The sequence below is a fragment of the Myotis daubentonii genome, chromosome 3, assembly GCF_963259705.1.
Source record: "Myotis daubentonii chromosome 3, mMyoDau2.1, whole genome shotgun sequence".
Taxonomy (NCBI): Eukaryota; Metazoa; Chordata; class Mammalia; order Chiroptera; family Vespertilionidae; genus Myotis; species Myotis daubentonii.
The window spans coordinates 7441586-7456305 of NC_081842.1; the positions used below are offsets into that span (position 1 = coordinate 7441586).

Genomic DNA, 14720 nt, shown 5'->3' on the forward strand with positions numbered 1-14720 from the left:
ATCACCTTCCAATCGCAGGATCAGCCCCTTGCCCAGCCTGACACCTGGGCCAGAGGCGTCAGGCCTGGGCAGGGGACCCTCATTTCCCCCCATCACTGGTTCTGCCCCCAGCCCAGGCCTGATGCCTCTGGCCCAGGTGTCAGGCCTGTGCAGGGGACCCCCAGCTCCCCGTGGTTGCAGGCTCCGCCCCTGCCCCTGCAGGACGCCTCTGGCTGAGGCGTCAGGCTCGGGCAGCAGGGACCCGCAGCTGCAGCGGCCCTGCGATCGTGGGCTCCGCTTTAGGCCCAGGCAAGGGACCCCTAGCTCCTGGGACTGCCAGCTTCGACCGTTCCCAGCTCCCATCGCTGGCTCCACCCCTACTTCCTGTTATCACTGGCCAGGGCGGAAAAGGCACCTGATTCTCCGATCATGGCTGGGGGGCAGGGCAAAGGCAGCCCCAGGGCCGCCTTTGCTCTGCCCCCCAGCTCTTAGCTCCCCCCTGGGTTTCCGATCACTGTCAGTGGCAGGGGGCTTCTTCCTGCTTTCCCTTTCGCCTCCCTGCATTGTGCCTACATATGCAAATTAACCGCCATCTTGTTGGCAGTTAACTGCCAATCTTAGTTGGCAGTTAATTTGCATATAGCCCTGATTAGCCAATGAAAAGGGTATCGCCATACGCCAATTACCATTTTTCTCTTTTATTAGTGTAGATATTTACTTTGAATTTATATTAGTTCACACAAACACTCCATCCATGCTTTTGTTCCGGCCCTCCGGTCCAGTTTAAGAACCCATTGTGGCCCTCGAGTCAAAAAGTTTGCCCACCCCTGCCCTAGTGTTTTAAGAACGGGAACAATAAAAAGAAAAGGCTCTTGGCTTACAGGGGACAAGTGTCCTGGTGCCCCAGAGGTCACTCCTGGGCGGACGTCCCCATTGTGCAGAGCGATGGGTCAGGGAGAAAGGCCCCCAGCTGTCCTGGGCTCAGCGTCCTGTGTCCTACCGAACAAGGGGTCCATCCCCACGTGCCCCTGTGGAGCCGAAATTTGTGAGCAAAGACCCCAGTCTTCGTTACCCCCCTCGAAAGTGGGTTTTTCGTACAATAGGACCCTCTCCCGGAACCGTAGTCACGGCAGATGCTCATGTTTAGGGCAGAGATGCTCGTGCTATGAGCACTTACTGGGTGGGCTGTGGAGGGCTCTGCTCCCAGGGACCAGCCTGCTCTGCTGGATTCTCTTCCCGCCCCGAGTTTCCACCCTGGAGACCGCGTGGTGATACCGTGCCCGCACCCCCCGCCACCACACGGCTAAGTGCCGCGGAGGTGACAGGAGGGCTTGGCGGGATTTCATGGGGACTAATGCACCCAAGGGCAGCCCTGCCCGTGCGCCAGCTTCTTACAAACAGGCACCTGATGGTTTGGAAGTCTCTCCCTGTTTTAAAACGCTGAGTGCAGCCTGCTTACCAGAGGGGAGGGGGCTGTGTTAAAGGGTCGTCCAGGGGCAGGAGGTGAAGGGATCCCGGATCTTCGTGCTCAGTCCATCACAGTCTGGCGGGGCTGGCGGCCTCGGGTGGGCTTGGGAGTAGCCTGACAGCTCAGAGCCCTGTTGGCATGTGTCCTTCAGGGACCAGGTCACCTTTATGTCCTGCTGACGTGGCAGCTCCTTTGGATTGCAGAGTGTCTCCTCCCATTTGATCTGGGGAGTCAGGGCAGAGGAGTTTGTGACCACAGGAAACAGAGAATAATTCACCCTCGCCACCCCGTAGTGGGAGCTCCATAGGGGACAGGAGGCGTCCTCCGTGTGACAAGTAACAGTCCTGGAGTTGCTCAGGGCTGGGCCCCTGGGGCTGGGACCTGGTGTGACAGCTGAAGGACGCTCAGACCTGACCTGACCCTTGTCACGGCGTCACCCTGGCTCAGGACTTCCATGGCTCAGCCTAGCCCTCCGGCTGTCCGTGTGCCCCAGCCGCCACACACCGGACCTCCATCCTGTGGCCAGTCCTACTGCCCGGTTGCCCAGGCCCTGTTGGTTAAGCTTAGCCGCATCCCCTCTCCGACGGGCCTCAGACTGGCTGCCATGGCCAAGCGCCACGTCCATTGTGGCGAGAGGACGGTAGCCCAGTGTGGTGCCACCTGGCACAGCTGCCCTCTGCCCAGGGCCAGGTGGAGCAGGTCACCTTGGAAGGGGATGTGGGTCCAGCACAGGTGGCCTTTCCAGTCACCCAGCAGCATCGGAGGGAAGAGGGCTCAGCTCGAGTTCTGGTCTTTGGCTCTGCTTCTGCCCCTGGTCTGTACAGTGGGCGGGAGAAGCCCCTGCCCAGAGGGTGTGTCTCTTGAGCTGGAATGGTGCCCCCTTGGTTCCTTCCCACCTCTGTGGGCATCACTCACCCACAAACAGCTTTGTCCGCGGAGCCCACAGAGCACTAGACATCTGCGGCCTCTTGTCCCTTCTCCCATGACCTAATGCCACCTGCTCAAAGTGCCAGGGCAGATCCTGAGCCCAGCCTCGCGGGTCTCGCCCCTGCCAGGGCCCAGCACCCTCGTTCCTCCACCTCCCGCCCGCCCTCAGTAGAAGTGAGGCGGGACAGGAAGGGTGTGCCGCTCACGGTGGGCTTTCTGGCCTGCGGGTCAGATTGCAGGAGAAAGAACAGGATGTTGTCCAAGTTGTATGAGTTTCCTGTGGCTGCTGTAACAAAATACCACAAACTGGAGGGCTTAAAACAATAGAAATGTATCCTGTCGTAGTTCTAGAGGCCAGAGGTCTGGCATCAAGGTGTCAGTACGCCCACGCTCCCCTGCAGGCTCTGTCCCAGGCCTCTCCCAGCCCTGGCGGTGCCGGCAATCCCCGGGGTTCCCTGGACTGTACTCCCATCTCTCTATCTTCACATGGGTCAGGGAGAAAGGCCCCCCGCTGTGCCTAACTGTGTCCAATGTTCCCTTTTTAAAAGGACTCCAGTCCTAGTGAATTAGAGGCCACCCTGCTCCCATTGGCCGTGTTAGCTGAGCACGTCGGTAACGACCCTGTGTCCAAATGAAGGCACACGGTCCCCGAGCTAGGACTTTAACATGTGACCTTTGGGGGATACAACTCAACCCACAACACACCACAGGGGGGAAATACACCTGATTTCCGAGCCCGTGAGAGGAAGCCAGCCTGGGGCCCAGAGACAAGATGTCACCTGCAGGCCCCGCTCTGGGGCAGGGCGGGCTGAGCTGAGGTGTGGTGAGCGCTGGGGCTCACCCCAGTAAGGCACGCCCCCCAGAGAAGCACATTCTAGAACTCACAGCTCCATAATCCAAAGAGAAGACGTCCAGCGTCCTGGGCTCCAGATGTTCTCAGCAGTTTCACAGCAGCCCACAGAGGCGAGAGACAGAGGGGGTAAAAGTGACTCCTCCGTCAAAGACAGGTGGGGGCAGGGGGCGGATCTCCAATGTCACGACACACTTAGAACAAAGAGTCCGTGTCCTGGGCTCAGGTCGAGTCCTCAGCAGCATCACCCCCAACCCCCACCCCCCAGGCCGGGCCCAGGAGCTCACAGCCCCTTCTGTGCCGGAGAGAACAGCCTTCCCTTTTCTTTCTGGGAAACAGACGGAGGAGTGGAACAGGCCGTGGCTTGCGCTCTCTCCTGTCCCTGTTGGCAGCAGGGTTCCATTTTTATCAGCAGGGGTGTCATTTCAGCATCCCTGGGACCCAGCCTGTTAAGTGGGACCCCCCTGCGGTGCTGGGGAGAAACTGCACCTCTGAGCAGCTCTTCCCATGATGTCCACCCTGCCCTGCCCCTCTGGGGGGGTGGAGAGGACAAAGGCACCTGCCGGGCGAGCCCCACTCTGTCCCCATGAACCCAAGGCTAATGAGCCTGAAGTGCCGACCCAGGTCCACCCACACAGCACCCCGACAGGGCCTCGGGGCCAGGTCTGCATGCACCAGACCTCCTTTGCCTCTCGGGGAGCAGCAGACGGCAGCCAGGTAGCGGGCAGGCTCACAGACACCCCCAGAATAGGCTGCCCTCCCCGGAGACACACACCTTGGGGTTTCTCTTTTTTCCCCCCACGAGGAAAGAGGTCCAGTGGCCTGCTGGAATTTAGGCCACAGGGTGGAGCTTGCTGGTTGACTCGGGGCAGGGGGCGGGGGGGTGGCTGCAGGAGCATGAGTGGCATCTGAGGGCTCTGGGGTCTGTAATCTCAACTTCATCTCCAACAAATGGCCTTGACCAATGGTGTGAGCCCCAGGGGAGTGGAGGCTGAGAGCCCAGGAAATGAAAAGAAAAACACGCTCCAAATAGAATGAAAAGGAAAGGCACCATGCCAGCTGCTCTATCAGCTGGAGGATGCTGGTTCCCATGGCAACTGGGTGCAGAGGGAGCAGGCAGGGCCGCCTGGCGAGGTGGAGAGGCCCTGGCACAAGTTGCCAGGCACCCAGCAGACACTGCCAATGCTGGGATTTTCAAGGAAGCAGCTGGATTACAGCTGTCCAGCCCTCTTGCCACAGCCCTCCTGGCAAATGCACACGACTCACCTACACAGCACACGCGTGGGTATTTATACAAAAGGGGGTAAAAGCAGAAAAAAGGTCATGATAACGTTATCTCTTTTCTTAAGTGCACAGACCAAGTTCAGCGCTGCTCAGGAATGTGCAAATGGCATTTCTCCTTCGCGGGGTGACATGGAAATCATGTGGTTGGGGCCTTCTATTGGTTTACTTTGTTACTCTTTTGTTACACCCCCTTCACGCAGGAAGCTGTCACGGTGACTCTGATTGCTCCTGTTAGCGTAGAGTTGAGGGGAGGAGTAGCAGCATGCCAAGAAAATAGTACCGAGGGTTCCTTTTTCAGAAAGAAAATAGCTTGACTATCCTTGTAAAGCCATCAGACTAACCTGATGTGGGGGTGAATCGCCAAAATGACAGCAGCCACAAGGCCCCCAATTCACATGCAGACACTGATTTCCCATAAGTTTTTTTTTTTTTTCATATAAAACAACAACCAAGAAATACTATGTTTAATTTTTTCACACGCGGCATTGTGAGAGAGAAATTGGTCAGATTTAACCCACATGTGGCTCACCCCTTCTTCCAGAGGGCGCAGCGCCGGCTCGCTGTCCACCCCCCGTGAGCGTGTTTGCTGGGAGAGTATTTCTGCACTCCAGTTCAGTACACGCTGTGGGCGACGCTTCTCTTTCCACCCAGACTTTCCTCACCTCAGATCGCTTTCTCAGTTATCTTAACGATCACTCCGTACCAAAGTGGCTTCAATGTGTTCCCATTTTGGGCCATTTAAGTCACTTCTCGTTCGGCTCGGTGTTTTTTACAACAACAGATAACCCGGCGATGAATACCTTTGTGCACAGAGCTGTTTGCTTGTGCCTAATTCTTCTCTTAAGGTGAATCCCCCAGAGCAGGAGGTAGGGGGGTAAGAGATCAACTAAAGGACTTGTATGCATGCATATAAGCATAACCAATGGACATAAGACACTGGGGGATAGCGGAGGCTAGGGGACTGTCTAGGGCGGGGGGATAAAATGGACACATATGTAATGCCCTTTGTAATACTTTAAGCAATAAAAAAAAAAAAAAGGTGAATCCCCCAGAGTAGACATTCGAGCTGAAAGGGTGTGCATTTCTTCATGGCTCTTACTGTACGGCCGCCAACGGCTCCCACAAACCGCACGAGCTGCTGCGGCACGGTGATGTGCTGGCTCCCGCCCACCAGCCTGAGAACCTCAGACAGAGGGGTGCAGACACCCCCACCCCCTTGTGCTCCCTATCAGCGGGAGGATGGAGAGCATGTTCACATACAAGAAAGTTAAGGTCCCCAGGTGGGGAGGGGGCCACGGAGCGGCCAGATCTCCTGGCGTGGCCCTCCACGTCCAGCCCCCGGGTACGACCCCAGGGGCCAGCACACTCTCCCCGATACCAGAGGGTGGCTTTCTACCCAGATCACACCTGGCTCCTTTCCTTCTGTTCTTTTGTGGGACACCTTGACATTGAGTAATGACGAAGACCGAGCCAGGTAGCAGATCCGCCTGTCAGCACATATGTGATGGGAAAATTGGGGGCACCCTGAAGTCGTCTTGGGGGCTGGACTGATAGCGTGCAGTGCGGTCACACCCCCGGGCACGGGAGAAGGGCTTGCTTTTAACAAGGCCGGGCTCTGTGAAGCCACACCAGCAGGTGTATGGTGCGTTAGGTGAAAACAGCTAGCGGCCTGGCCGAGGAGGACGTTGGTACGATCCCACCTTTGTTCGAAAGCACGGGGCTGTCCGTGTGTGTCCAGGCCCAGGATGTTCTGGAAGAATACCCCACACCGCAGCAGGGATTCCCAGGGTGTTCAACTCAAGAGGAAAGGAGGGGGTGACGTAGGAACTTCGATTTTTTTATTTTATTTTACTTCTGTGTTGGTTGAATTTTGTGGAAGGAACGCGCTTTGCTTTTGTCATTTTAAAAAGTTTTTAGGAGCTTATCTGTAATGAAGACCCATGTTTCCAAGAGCCCACTGTACCTGCGGAGGCCAGCAGGGGCCCTGGGGGTCAGTGATGAGACGTCTCTGGCTTTATGACTTATCCTCCCACAACAGATACGACCAAGGGCGTCTGTAGGGTTTGCTCTGGGCTTGGCATGGGGTTTGCAGTTTGTTTTGCTCTGAGGAGGTGCCCACAGTCCCTGCCCACGTGAACACCCAGACTGAAGCAACAGTGCAGACTAACCTTTGCTTCCCCCCTTAGGACCAGCTGCCCCTGTAAGTACAGTTTTTTGGATAACAACAAGAAGTTGACACCTCAACGCGATGTCCCCTCTTATCCCAAGGTAAGATGAAATTCTGCCTCTGAAGACAGAGCTTCTGTGTCCACAGCCCCAGGCACAGGCCCCGCCCTCGGCCACCCTGGCCTCCTGGCCGCCCAGTGTCTGCACATTTGCAGAAACAGCTCCTGCCGCGGCCGTGGGCTGCGGGACGCGCCTGTTCTTCTTAAGCAGAATAGTTTTCTCTTTGACGTTTGTTTAGCCAAATTGGTCCCAGACCATAGCTTACTGTGGCGGGAGGTAAGGGCTAAATTTCTAAGTAAATTTTTTAAAATCTGCTCTCTGGGATCTTCTGTCCCTGAACAATACACTGTTATTATGAGAAGTTTTGCTTTTCGGTCACAAAAGATTTCTCAGTTACCAGAGACCCCGGGCCCTTGTGAAAGCAGCAGGGCCCTGGGAATTGGGGAGGGGGTCTCAGGATGGCGGTCACCCACCTCAGCAGAGCCCTCAGCTGGTGAGTGAACGAGCCCCCTGGCCCAGCTGACCTTCAGCGCCCTCTTGAGCTGATATTGGGGCTCCCGCTTGCTCACAGGGGCCAGGGGCCTGCAGGTTGTCCGTGGTTTGTTTGTTTTTGTTTTTTAATATGTTTTGATTGATTTCAGAGAGAGGAAGGGAGAGGGAGAGAGAGATAGAAACACCAATGATGGGAAAGAATCATTGATCTGCTGCTTCCTGCACGCCCCCTACTGGTGGTGGAGCCCACAACCCAGGCATGTGCCCTGACTGGGAATCAAACCGTGGCCTCCTGGTTCTTGGGTCGACGCTCAACCCCCTGAGCCACACCAACCAGGCTTGTCCAGGGTTTTCAGATGGACACTGGCGACTCTTCTGTAGGAAAATGTGACCCAGATCTCTCACGTTCCAGCCCCAGGGAGTCACGAGGCCCAGCCTAGGTCCAAAGTACAGGGTCTCAGTCCTCCACTGCGGTTCCTTAAAAAAAAATAAACCGAAACCCCACGACCCTTGGGGAACGCGATATCTAATCCCAAGACACCATGACTGGCTGACGTCTAAAACCGCAGTTCCTGTTTCCTGTGACGATTTAACTCTGACTCTGGTGTCCTGGAGGCCCTCAGCCCACAGCTAAACCAGATGGGCCCCCACAAAAAGCCAACCCAAACCCACTTCTGAGCCAGTATTTGGGCTTACGCCAAGCAGTTTTCCCCGCGACTTCACTTTGCTTTTTCACGTCAAGTTTATTGAGATGTTTCCTACATGCAGTGAGTCGCATTGTATGGTGAATTTTGACAAACTCGTGTAGTCAGGGAACACCCACCACAGTCAAGGGATGGAGCGTCCCCGTCACCCCAGAACGGTCCCTCGCGCCCACGTGGGCATGCCGGGCGCTCCGGCCCTGCCTCGGGGTGGGATTCCCGTCCCTGGAGTTTGCCCGCCGCCAGAATTCTTGCAGAGTGTGGCCTGCAAGCCTGTACACGGGTGTCCTTGCGGGACAGAGGGAACGTCCCCGTCCCCCAGAGGTGACGGCCGTGGCTCAGCCCAGAGGCTAACGCCCTCCTGTCCTTCCCAGTACCTGCTCTCGCCAGAGACCATAGAGGGCCTGCGCAAGCCGACCTTCGACGTCTGGCTCTGGGAGCCCAACGAGGTGAGTGAGGGAGCCCCCGGGACCGGCGTCGCGGGGACGTGACGGAAGCATCCCCGTCACTCTCCCCATGGCCTTTCTCCTCTCTGTTCTTTTTGTTACTTTTTTCACTTGATTCTCCAGATTTTAGTTAAGCTGACTTTTGATTGGGTCAGGGGGGTCCTGGAGACAGAACTCAGGAAGGGGGTGTCAGACAGAGGAGCAGGCGGTCAAGTGCAGGGGCTCGAATCCTGGGGTGCTGACTGCAGGTGCTCACCCCCAGGGAGCATCATCGTCGAGAGTCCCTCTGCTGACCCCACAAACACCCTCTCAGCTGCCAGCTGCTGCCCACAGACCCCCCCACACCGTGGAGATACACCCCCACACACACACACCCAAGAGCAGCTTCTATGGGGAAAGGCGCAGGCTGGCCCCTGGACGGACACACGTACAGGACCTGGGAGGCGAGGCACTTGGCAAGATTTTTTTTTACTTTCCCTTTTGCTGAGAAAACACAAAAAAGGAGGTTTTCTTTGTTTGGTCTAGTTACCTAATCATATCAGTCATACCCGTCTCTTCTGAACCTCAAGAACACAGAAAGTCCCTCATCACAGACATCAGGCCCCCAAAATCTGCGGACTCTCCAGCTTTGCAGTAGCGGAGACGCAGAAAGGCTGCCCCCAGCAAGCTGCCCGCCTGGACGAGAGCGGCAGCGGCGCCATCCCTGCGAAGGCGGAAAGGGAGGGTCACCAGCACTGGCCCGTTCCCAGGGCGCTGGGGTCCCCGGAGTGAATCCTGCTTGTGCTTTCATTCCTGCTCCCCCAGCAAAGGGGAAGCCGCGGCAACACTGACCAGAAACCCGAGATTCCACCTCCTCCCGCCCCAGCCCGCCTGACGGGAGCCCGCCTGTGTGCCAGGGATGGTCCCGAGCAAACACTGGACCAGATGGCGCACGTGCTCCACAACGTCCAGGCCGCACGCAGGCCGGGAGCGTGGATATGAGGGAGCAGGAGGCATTTTAGGGGGGCGGCCATCACCTGCCAGATCAATGCACCGTGAGAAATGGACCGGGCGCGGGAGGCCGCGTGGCCTGGAGAAACGAGAGGTGTGACCTCTGGTCTCAATGGCCCAGACCGTGCAGGTCCCTGCTTCTGGCAGGTGAACAAGCTCCACTATAGAGACATCGAGAAAAAGCACGGTCCCTGGAGTCGTTTATCCTCAGCCACGAGGAGCAAGAGGGAAAGCCTGGCCCCTGATGGCAAAGCACCTGTGTGGGCATCGCTGCCATTGCTGTCTCCTCTGAGCACAGGGTCATGTGGCCAGCGAGAGAACGCGCCCTCACATTGAGAGGTGAAGGATTCACGCATCCGTGATGGCAGGCCGCCTCCCTGTCCTCCGACACGCGGGTGTATGTACCCGCAGGGTGTATGTACATGTGCGGTGCATGTACATGCGGGGTGTACGTATAGCAGCGCCAGGGCCAGCGTGGGAGGAGCCAGACAGCTCCCTGCGGGTGGGCTCGGCCTCTGTGTGGCCACCTGCCGGCCTGGCGCTCCTGCCAGCACATCTCAGTGGTCCAGAGACTTGTGAGGGACCTGATTCTTCCCGCTGCCTGTGGTGACAACCAGAGGTGCCCAAAGACTGGACCCCCGGCCTCTGGCATATCTGGGGGTACAATAAATTTTGGACCATGGGCGGCAAAGATGATCAATTAAAGAGTCACAACTGAAAACTGAAATCCCACCTGGCCCCTGAGAAACTGCATCTGGCCACCCACAAAGCACCTCACACCCTGAGCACGTCAGAGCCCCCAGTGGCGATGGTTCACCTCTTCGAGCAGGAGAGATGCTGTGCCCAGCATCACCCAGGTCCAGCCCAGCGTTCCTCCATCACAGACCAGGAGTCCATGACCTCACACTGCTGCTGCCCCCCCGCAAGCTGCTGTCAGAGCTCCCGGGGGCCGGGAAGCGCAGCGTGGCCGCCTCTACTGAGCACGGGGCTTACAGGCTGGGCCTCCTGGTCACCTCCTGAGTCCTCCACACTCCCCATCGCCCAGCTGTCCGACCAGGACCTGCCACCAGCTTGGGGACAGATGCACGGCCACCTCACTCCTGCTTTAGATACCACGTGCCTCAGCCATGGCACCAGATGGTTTCGTCTGCCGATCATTTCATGCAGCTCCTGGGGGTTGCCTGGAGCGGCGCATGGGCTGGTGGGTGGGGCAAGGGGTGTCGGGGCTGCAGCCCTCAGTCCGGAGGCCCTGCCATGCCTGCGCAGGCACCGGGCAGCTGGAGGATGTGGCAGAGGGCAGGGCACAGGTGTGTGGCCCTGGGCAGAGGAGCGCTGGCCGGTGTCAGCTCTGCACCCCCCGGTGACATCTTCATTGCCCCTGCTTTGCAGATCTGTCTCCCTGGGCTCCCATCTAAGACCTGCTTTCCCAGAAGGCAAAGCCCACTTTGTCAAACTTTCATTTATTAAAAATAATTTAATCTGTCTTCCCTCGCTTAATTAGCTCCAGAGCTCTGAGCGATATTTAAATAGATGATAACAGTGACAGTAAATCCTCTTTGGGACTGAAAACAAAATCTATTTCAACGTGAGCAGGGTTTTTAGAAGACAGTGAAGTAAGGTTGCAGGGAGGGAGGGCGCTTACCCAGAATGCACTCACCTTCTGGACTAAATTTAACACATTAATAAGTGGCCCAGGGGGCACAGAGGGTGCTGGGGATGGAAGTTGCTGGCCCCTTTACCCTCCAGCTCAGGCCTGAGGCGAGTGAAGGGCCTTTCCCTGGGGCACGGCTCTCAGGTCTGAGTTAGATGGAACAGAGTCCTGGAGACGGCGAGGTTGGCCCACTGAGATGGTGCCTTGTGAGCGGAAATAAATGAAATCATCTCTGATGTGGTCCTTTGGGCGCAGCACACTCCCTCTCATCCAGCCGCTTGCTGTTCCGTCTCGTATAGAATTCCATTGACTTCTGAACACCGACTGCTCTTTCAAACCCCACACCCCTTCTGCGGGTTGCTGAACCCCCAGTCTACAGGCTTCAGTCTCGGGGGACCCGGGCCAGGGAGGGCTGCCCCCTGGGGACGGGCCTGGAGAAGCTGCCCGGCTTGCCCTGCGGACCTCTCCCGGGACAGTAGGGCCAGGCGGGCGGCCCACGTGCTGTTGACCACCCTTTGCTCTTCCTGTGCCCGCAGATGCTGAGCTGCTTGGAGCACATGTACCACGACCTCTGCCTGGTCCGAGACTTCAGCATCAACCCCATCACGCTCAAGAGGTGGCTGGTAAGTGGCAGCCCTGCAGTCCCTCTTGAACACAGTTTCATCCAGTTACATGGGAGTGGCCATCCGGGCACCGTCCTGGTGGCCCTGGGCGCTCAGGAGAGTTCTGCCAGGACATTCCGCCAGCCTGTGTCCCCACCACACACTCCCCCCTGCGCTCCTGCTCCAGGAAGTGAGACAATGGTGAGGACAGGACAGACCAGTGCAGCCGCGTGTGCTAAAGCAGGGGCGTGCATGTGTGTGTGTGTGTGTGTGCAAGTATGTATGAGTGTGTGAAAGTGTCTGAGTATGTGCATGTTTGTGAGGAAAGTAGACATGAGTATGTACATGTGCAAGTGTGTGCATGAGTATGTGTGAGTGTGTTATGAGTGTCTGTGGGTGGGACCATATAAGTGAGCATGAGTGTGTTCCTGTGTGTTCATATGTCAGTGTATGTGTGTGTTTGAATGTGCTTGTGTAAGTATTGTGTGCGCGCATGTGTGTGTGAGTGTGCATGTATGAGTGTATGTGTATGTAGGTGTGTGTGTGTGTGAGTATGTCTGTGAGGGTGTGCCTGTGTAAATGTGCATGTGTGTGCATTTGTACATGTGTGTCTGTGGGTGTGAGTAGTATGTGTGTGTGTGCATGTGTGAATGTGCATGTATGAGTGTGTGTTAATAGCGGGCCTTTTTAAAAATAAAATACTGCTCAGAACCAAGTATTAAAGGTCAGACAGTCACTGGGACCCCGGTAGTCCCCCTGGTTCGGCCCTGGACACAGCGGAATGTCATGTCCCAGTGTGGCTGCTCAGACACCGAGTCTAGGAGCCCACGGTGAAAGCCTGGAGGTCTGTCCCCACGCCTGCCCTCCGGGCCACCCGTCCTCACCTGTCCTCACAGGAGCACTGTTGGCCTCGGGGTCAGACAAGGGCGGGGCAGGGAGCATCTGGGACGGCTGGCGAGGGAGCTGGAGAGGGCGGTGGGCACAGCGCGGGCGGTCAGACCCTCGTCTCCCGCAGCTCTGCGTGCACGACAACTACAGGAACAACCCTTTCCACAACTTCCGGCACTGCTTCTGTGTGGCCCAGATGATGTACAGCATGATCTGGCTCTGCGGGCTCCAGGTGGGTCTGGGGAGCCCCTCCAGGGAATGTCAGGGACGCACCCCCACCCAGAGGGACAGACAGCCTCGGGCTCCACAGCAGCTCCTCCACCCTCCAGGGAACCCACCCAGCCCATCAGTGTCATCGCCCACCTAGGCGAGGCGCTTCTGAGTCACTGAGCAAGTGGGCCCCCCTCACCCCACCCCAGAGAGGGGGTGGGTCCTCTCCCACCAGGCCAGCGGCTGGAGGGGGCTTCATCCTGCCCTTATCATTCGTTCCCCCCCCTCCACCCCCTCCTCACCCATTCCCCCCTCTCTAATCCAGGAGAAGTTTTCCCAAATGGATATCTTGATCCTAATGACCGCAGCCATCTGCCACGATCTGGACCATCCAGGATACAACAACACGTGCGTGCACGGTGACTTTTCGTTGTAAAGGGCACTCGGTTCAGCTCAATACTCAGACCAGCCCCAAATCGGAGCGTCAGCAGCGGCCTCCCACCCCCCAGCGCCACCTCCATGGGACACAGCTCCCCACTTTGGAACTTTGTCCAAGGCCTTGGGCGTCCCCGGGGCAGGCCCTTCAAGGTCACCAAACCCTACGAGGCTGCCACACCCTCTGTGGTCCTGGCTCCAGGCTGTGCCTCTGCACAGGCCTGAGCCCTGGCGGTACCTGAGCAGGGCCTGACGCCCGCACGGACAGGGATCTCACTCTGGATCCCGCCCCCCACAGCAGCCTCCCCACCCTGTTCCCACAGGGACCGTGCCAGGGCCAGGACTGAGCGAGAGGAGGGTGGGTGAGCGGGGGTGGGAGGGGTGCACGGTGGGCCGTGGGGGGCTTTGCTGGAACATTGATCTGTTCCCGCCTCTTGGAGGCAAAGGCACAGAGTCCCACCCACCTGACCGCCGCAGTCCCAACCGCGTGGCATTGGTTTGCGTTCACAGTGACGCATGGCTTCTTTCTGTCAGACGTGTGTACCTGTGCACCGAGTTTTATTTTACGCACAATGAGCTCAAATGTGCCCGAGAACCTTGCTGCCATGGTCAGGACCATGGATTCTAAGGCGTGGGAGCCCGTGGGCACCCACTCCCTCAGTGCCCACCCTCGGTGACGGGCCAGCACGGGGCCTGGGCCACAGCATCCGACTCTTTTCCCAAATGCCTGCCCTTTGCACGTATTGAAATGTCTGCAAGGTGCCCGGGCGCCTTCAGGGCACTGTAACAGAGAAATGGAGACTTCTGGGTGCTGTCCACCTGGAAGGACTGTAAAAACTTGGGATCATCTCATTCAAGGGGCAGGAGAGAGTCAGGGGAGACGGGAGAAGTGAGTTCCTGGCACGGGCAGAGTGCAGCCGCCTTCACCAGCCCCTTCACAACTGCCTCCCAGCCCCTACGGGCAGCACTGTACCCCTCAGGGTGTTGCCCTGACACACGGGCGCCTCCGAGTGCGGGCTCCTGAGGCTCCTGTCCCCTCGCCCCCAATTCCAGGTACCAGATCAACGCCCGCACGGAGCTGGCCGTGCGCTACAACGACATCTCGCCCCTGGAGAACCACCACTGCGCCGTGGCCTTCCAGATCCTCGCCCAGCCCGAGTGCAACATCTTCTCCAACGTGCAGCCCGACGGGTTCAAGCAGATCCGACAGGTGTGCGGGGTGGGGGCACGCTGCCTGCAGGGTGAGGGGGAGTTTGGGGGCAGACAGCCAGCACGACCACGAGAGAACCCCTTCTCCGGCTGAGGCTCCTGGAAGCTCCCGATCACAGCAGCGCCCACAGGGACCCTAGGGAGTGCACCCCCCTTCCCACCGCCTCCAAGGCCACATAGCGCCCAGGAAGAGGTGCACGCCCAGGCCTGCGTACCTGGGAGTCCACTGACGGCAGTTCACACCCAGGGTTGAACTTATCCTTGGAGATACGCCCTCTCTCCATTGCCACACAGGGAGTGAGGCCCACAGACGCTGGGTAACTTGCCCAGGGAGCACAGGGAGTACACAGCAGACCCTGGAC

The 14720-nt window shown here is 57.9% G+C and overlaps 1 protein-coding gene across 4 annotated transcripts in view; it reads left to right on the forward strand.

Annotated features, from left to right (window-relative positions):
* The window catches only part of PDE9A (phosphodiesterase 9A), an 87736-nt gene that overhangs the window by 62239 nt on the left and 10777 nt on the right, over positions 1 to 14720 (forward strand). For all 4 annotated transcript variants that reach the window (XM_059686537.1, XM_059686538.1, XM_059686539.1 and 1 more), the window contains 6 exons: positions 6695 to 6776; positions 8302 to 8376; positions 11551 to 11637; positions 12632 to 12736; positions 13040 to 13122; positions 14203 to 14359. In XM_059686537.1, the coding sequence (XP_059542520.1) occupies positions 6695 to 6776; positions 8302 to 8376; positions 11551 to 11637; positions 12632 to 12736; positions 13040 to 13122; positions 14203 to 14359 (589 nt within the window). The remainder of the gene's footprint in view (positions 1 to 6694; positions 6777 to 8301; positions 8377 to 11550; positions 11638 to 12631; positions 12737 to 13039; positions 13123 to 14202; positions 14360 to 14720) is intronic.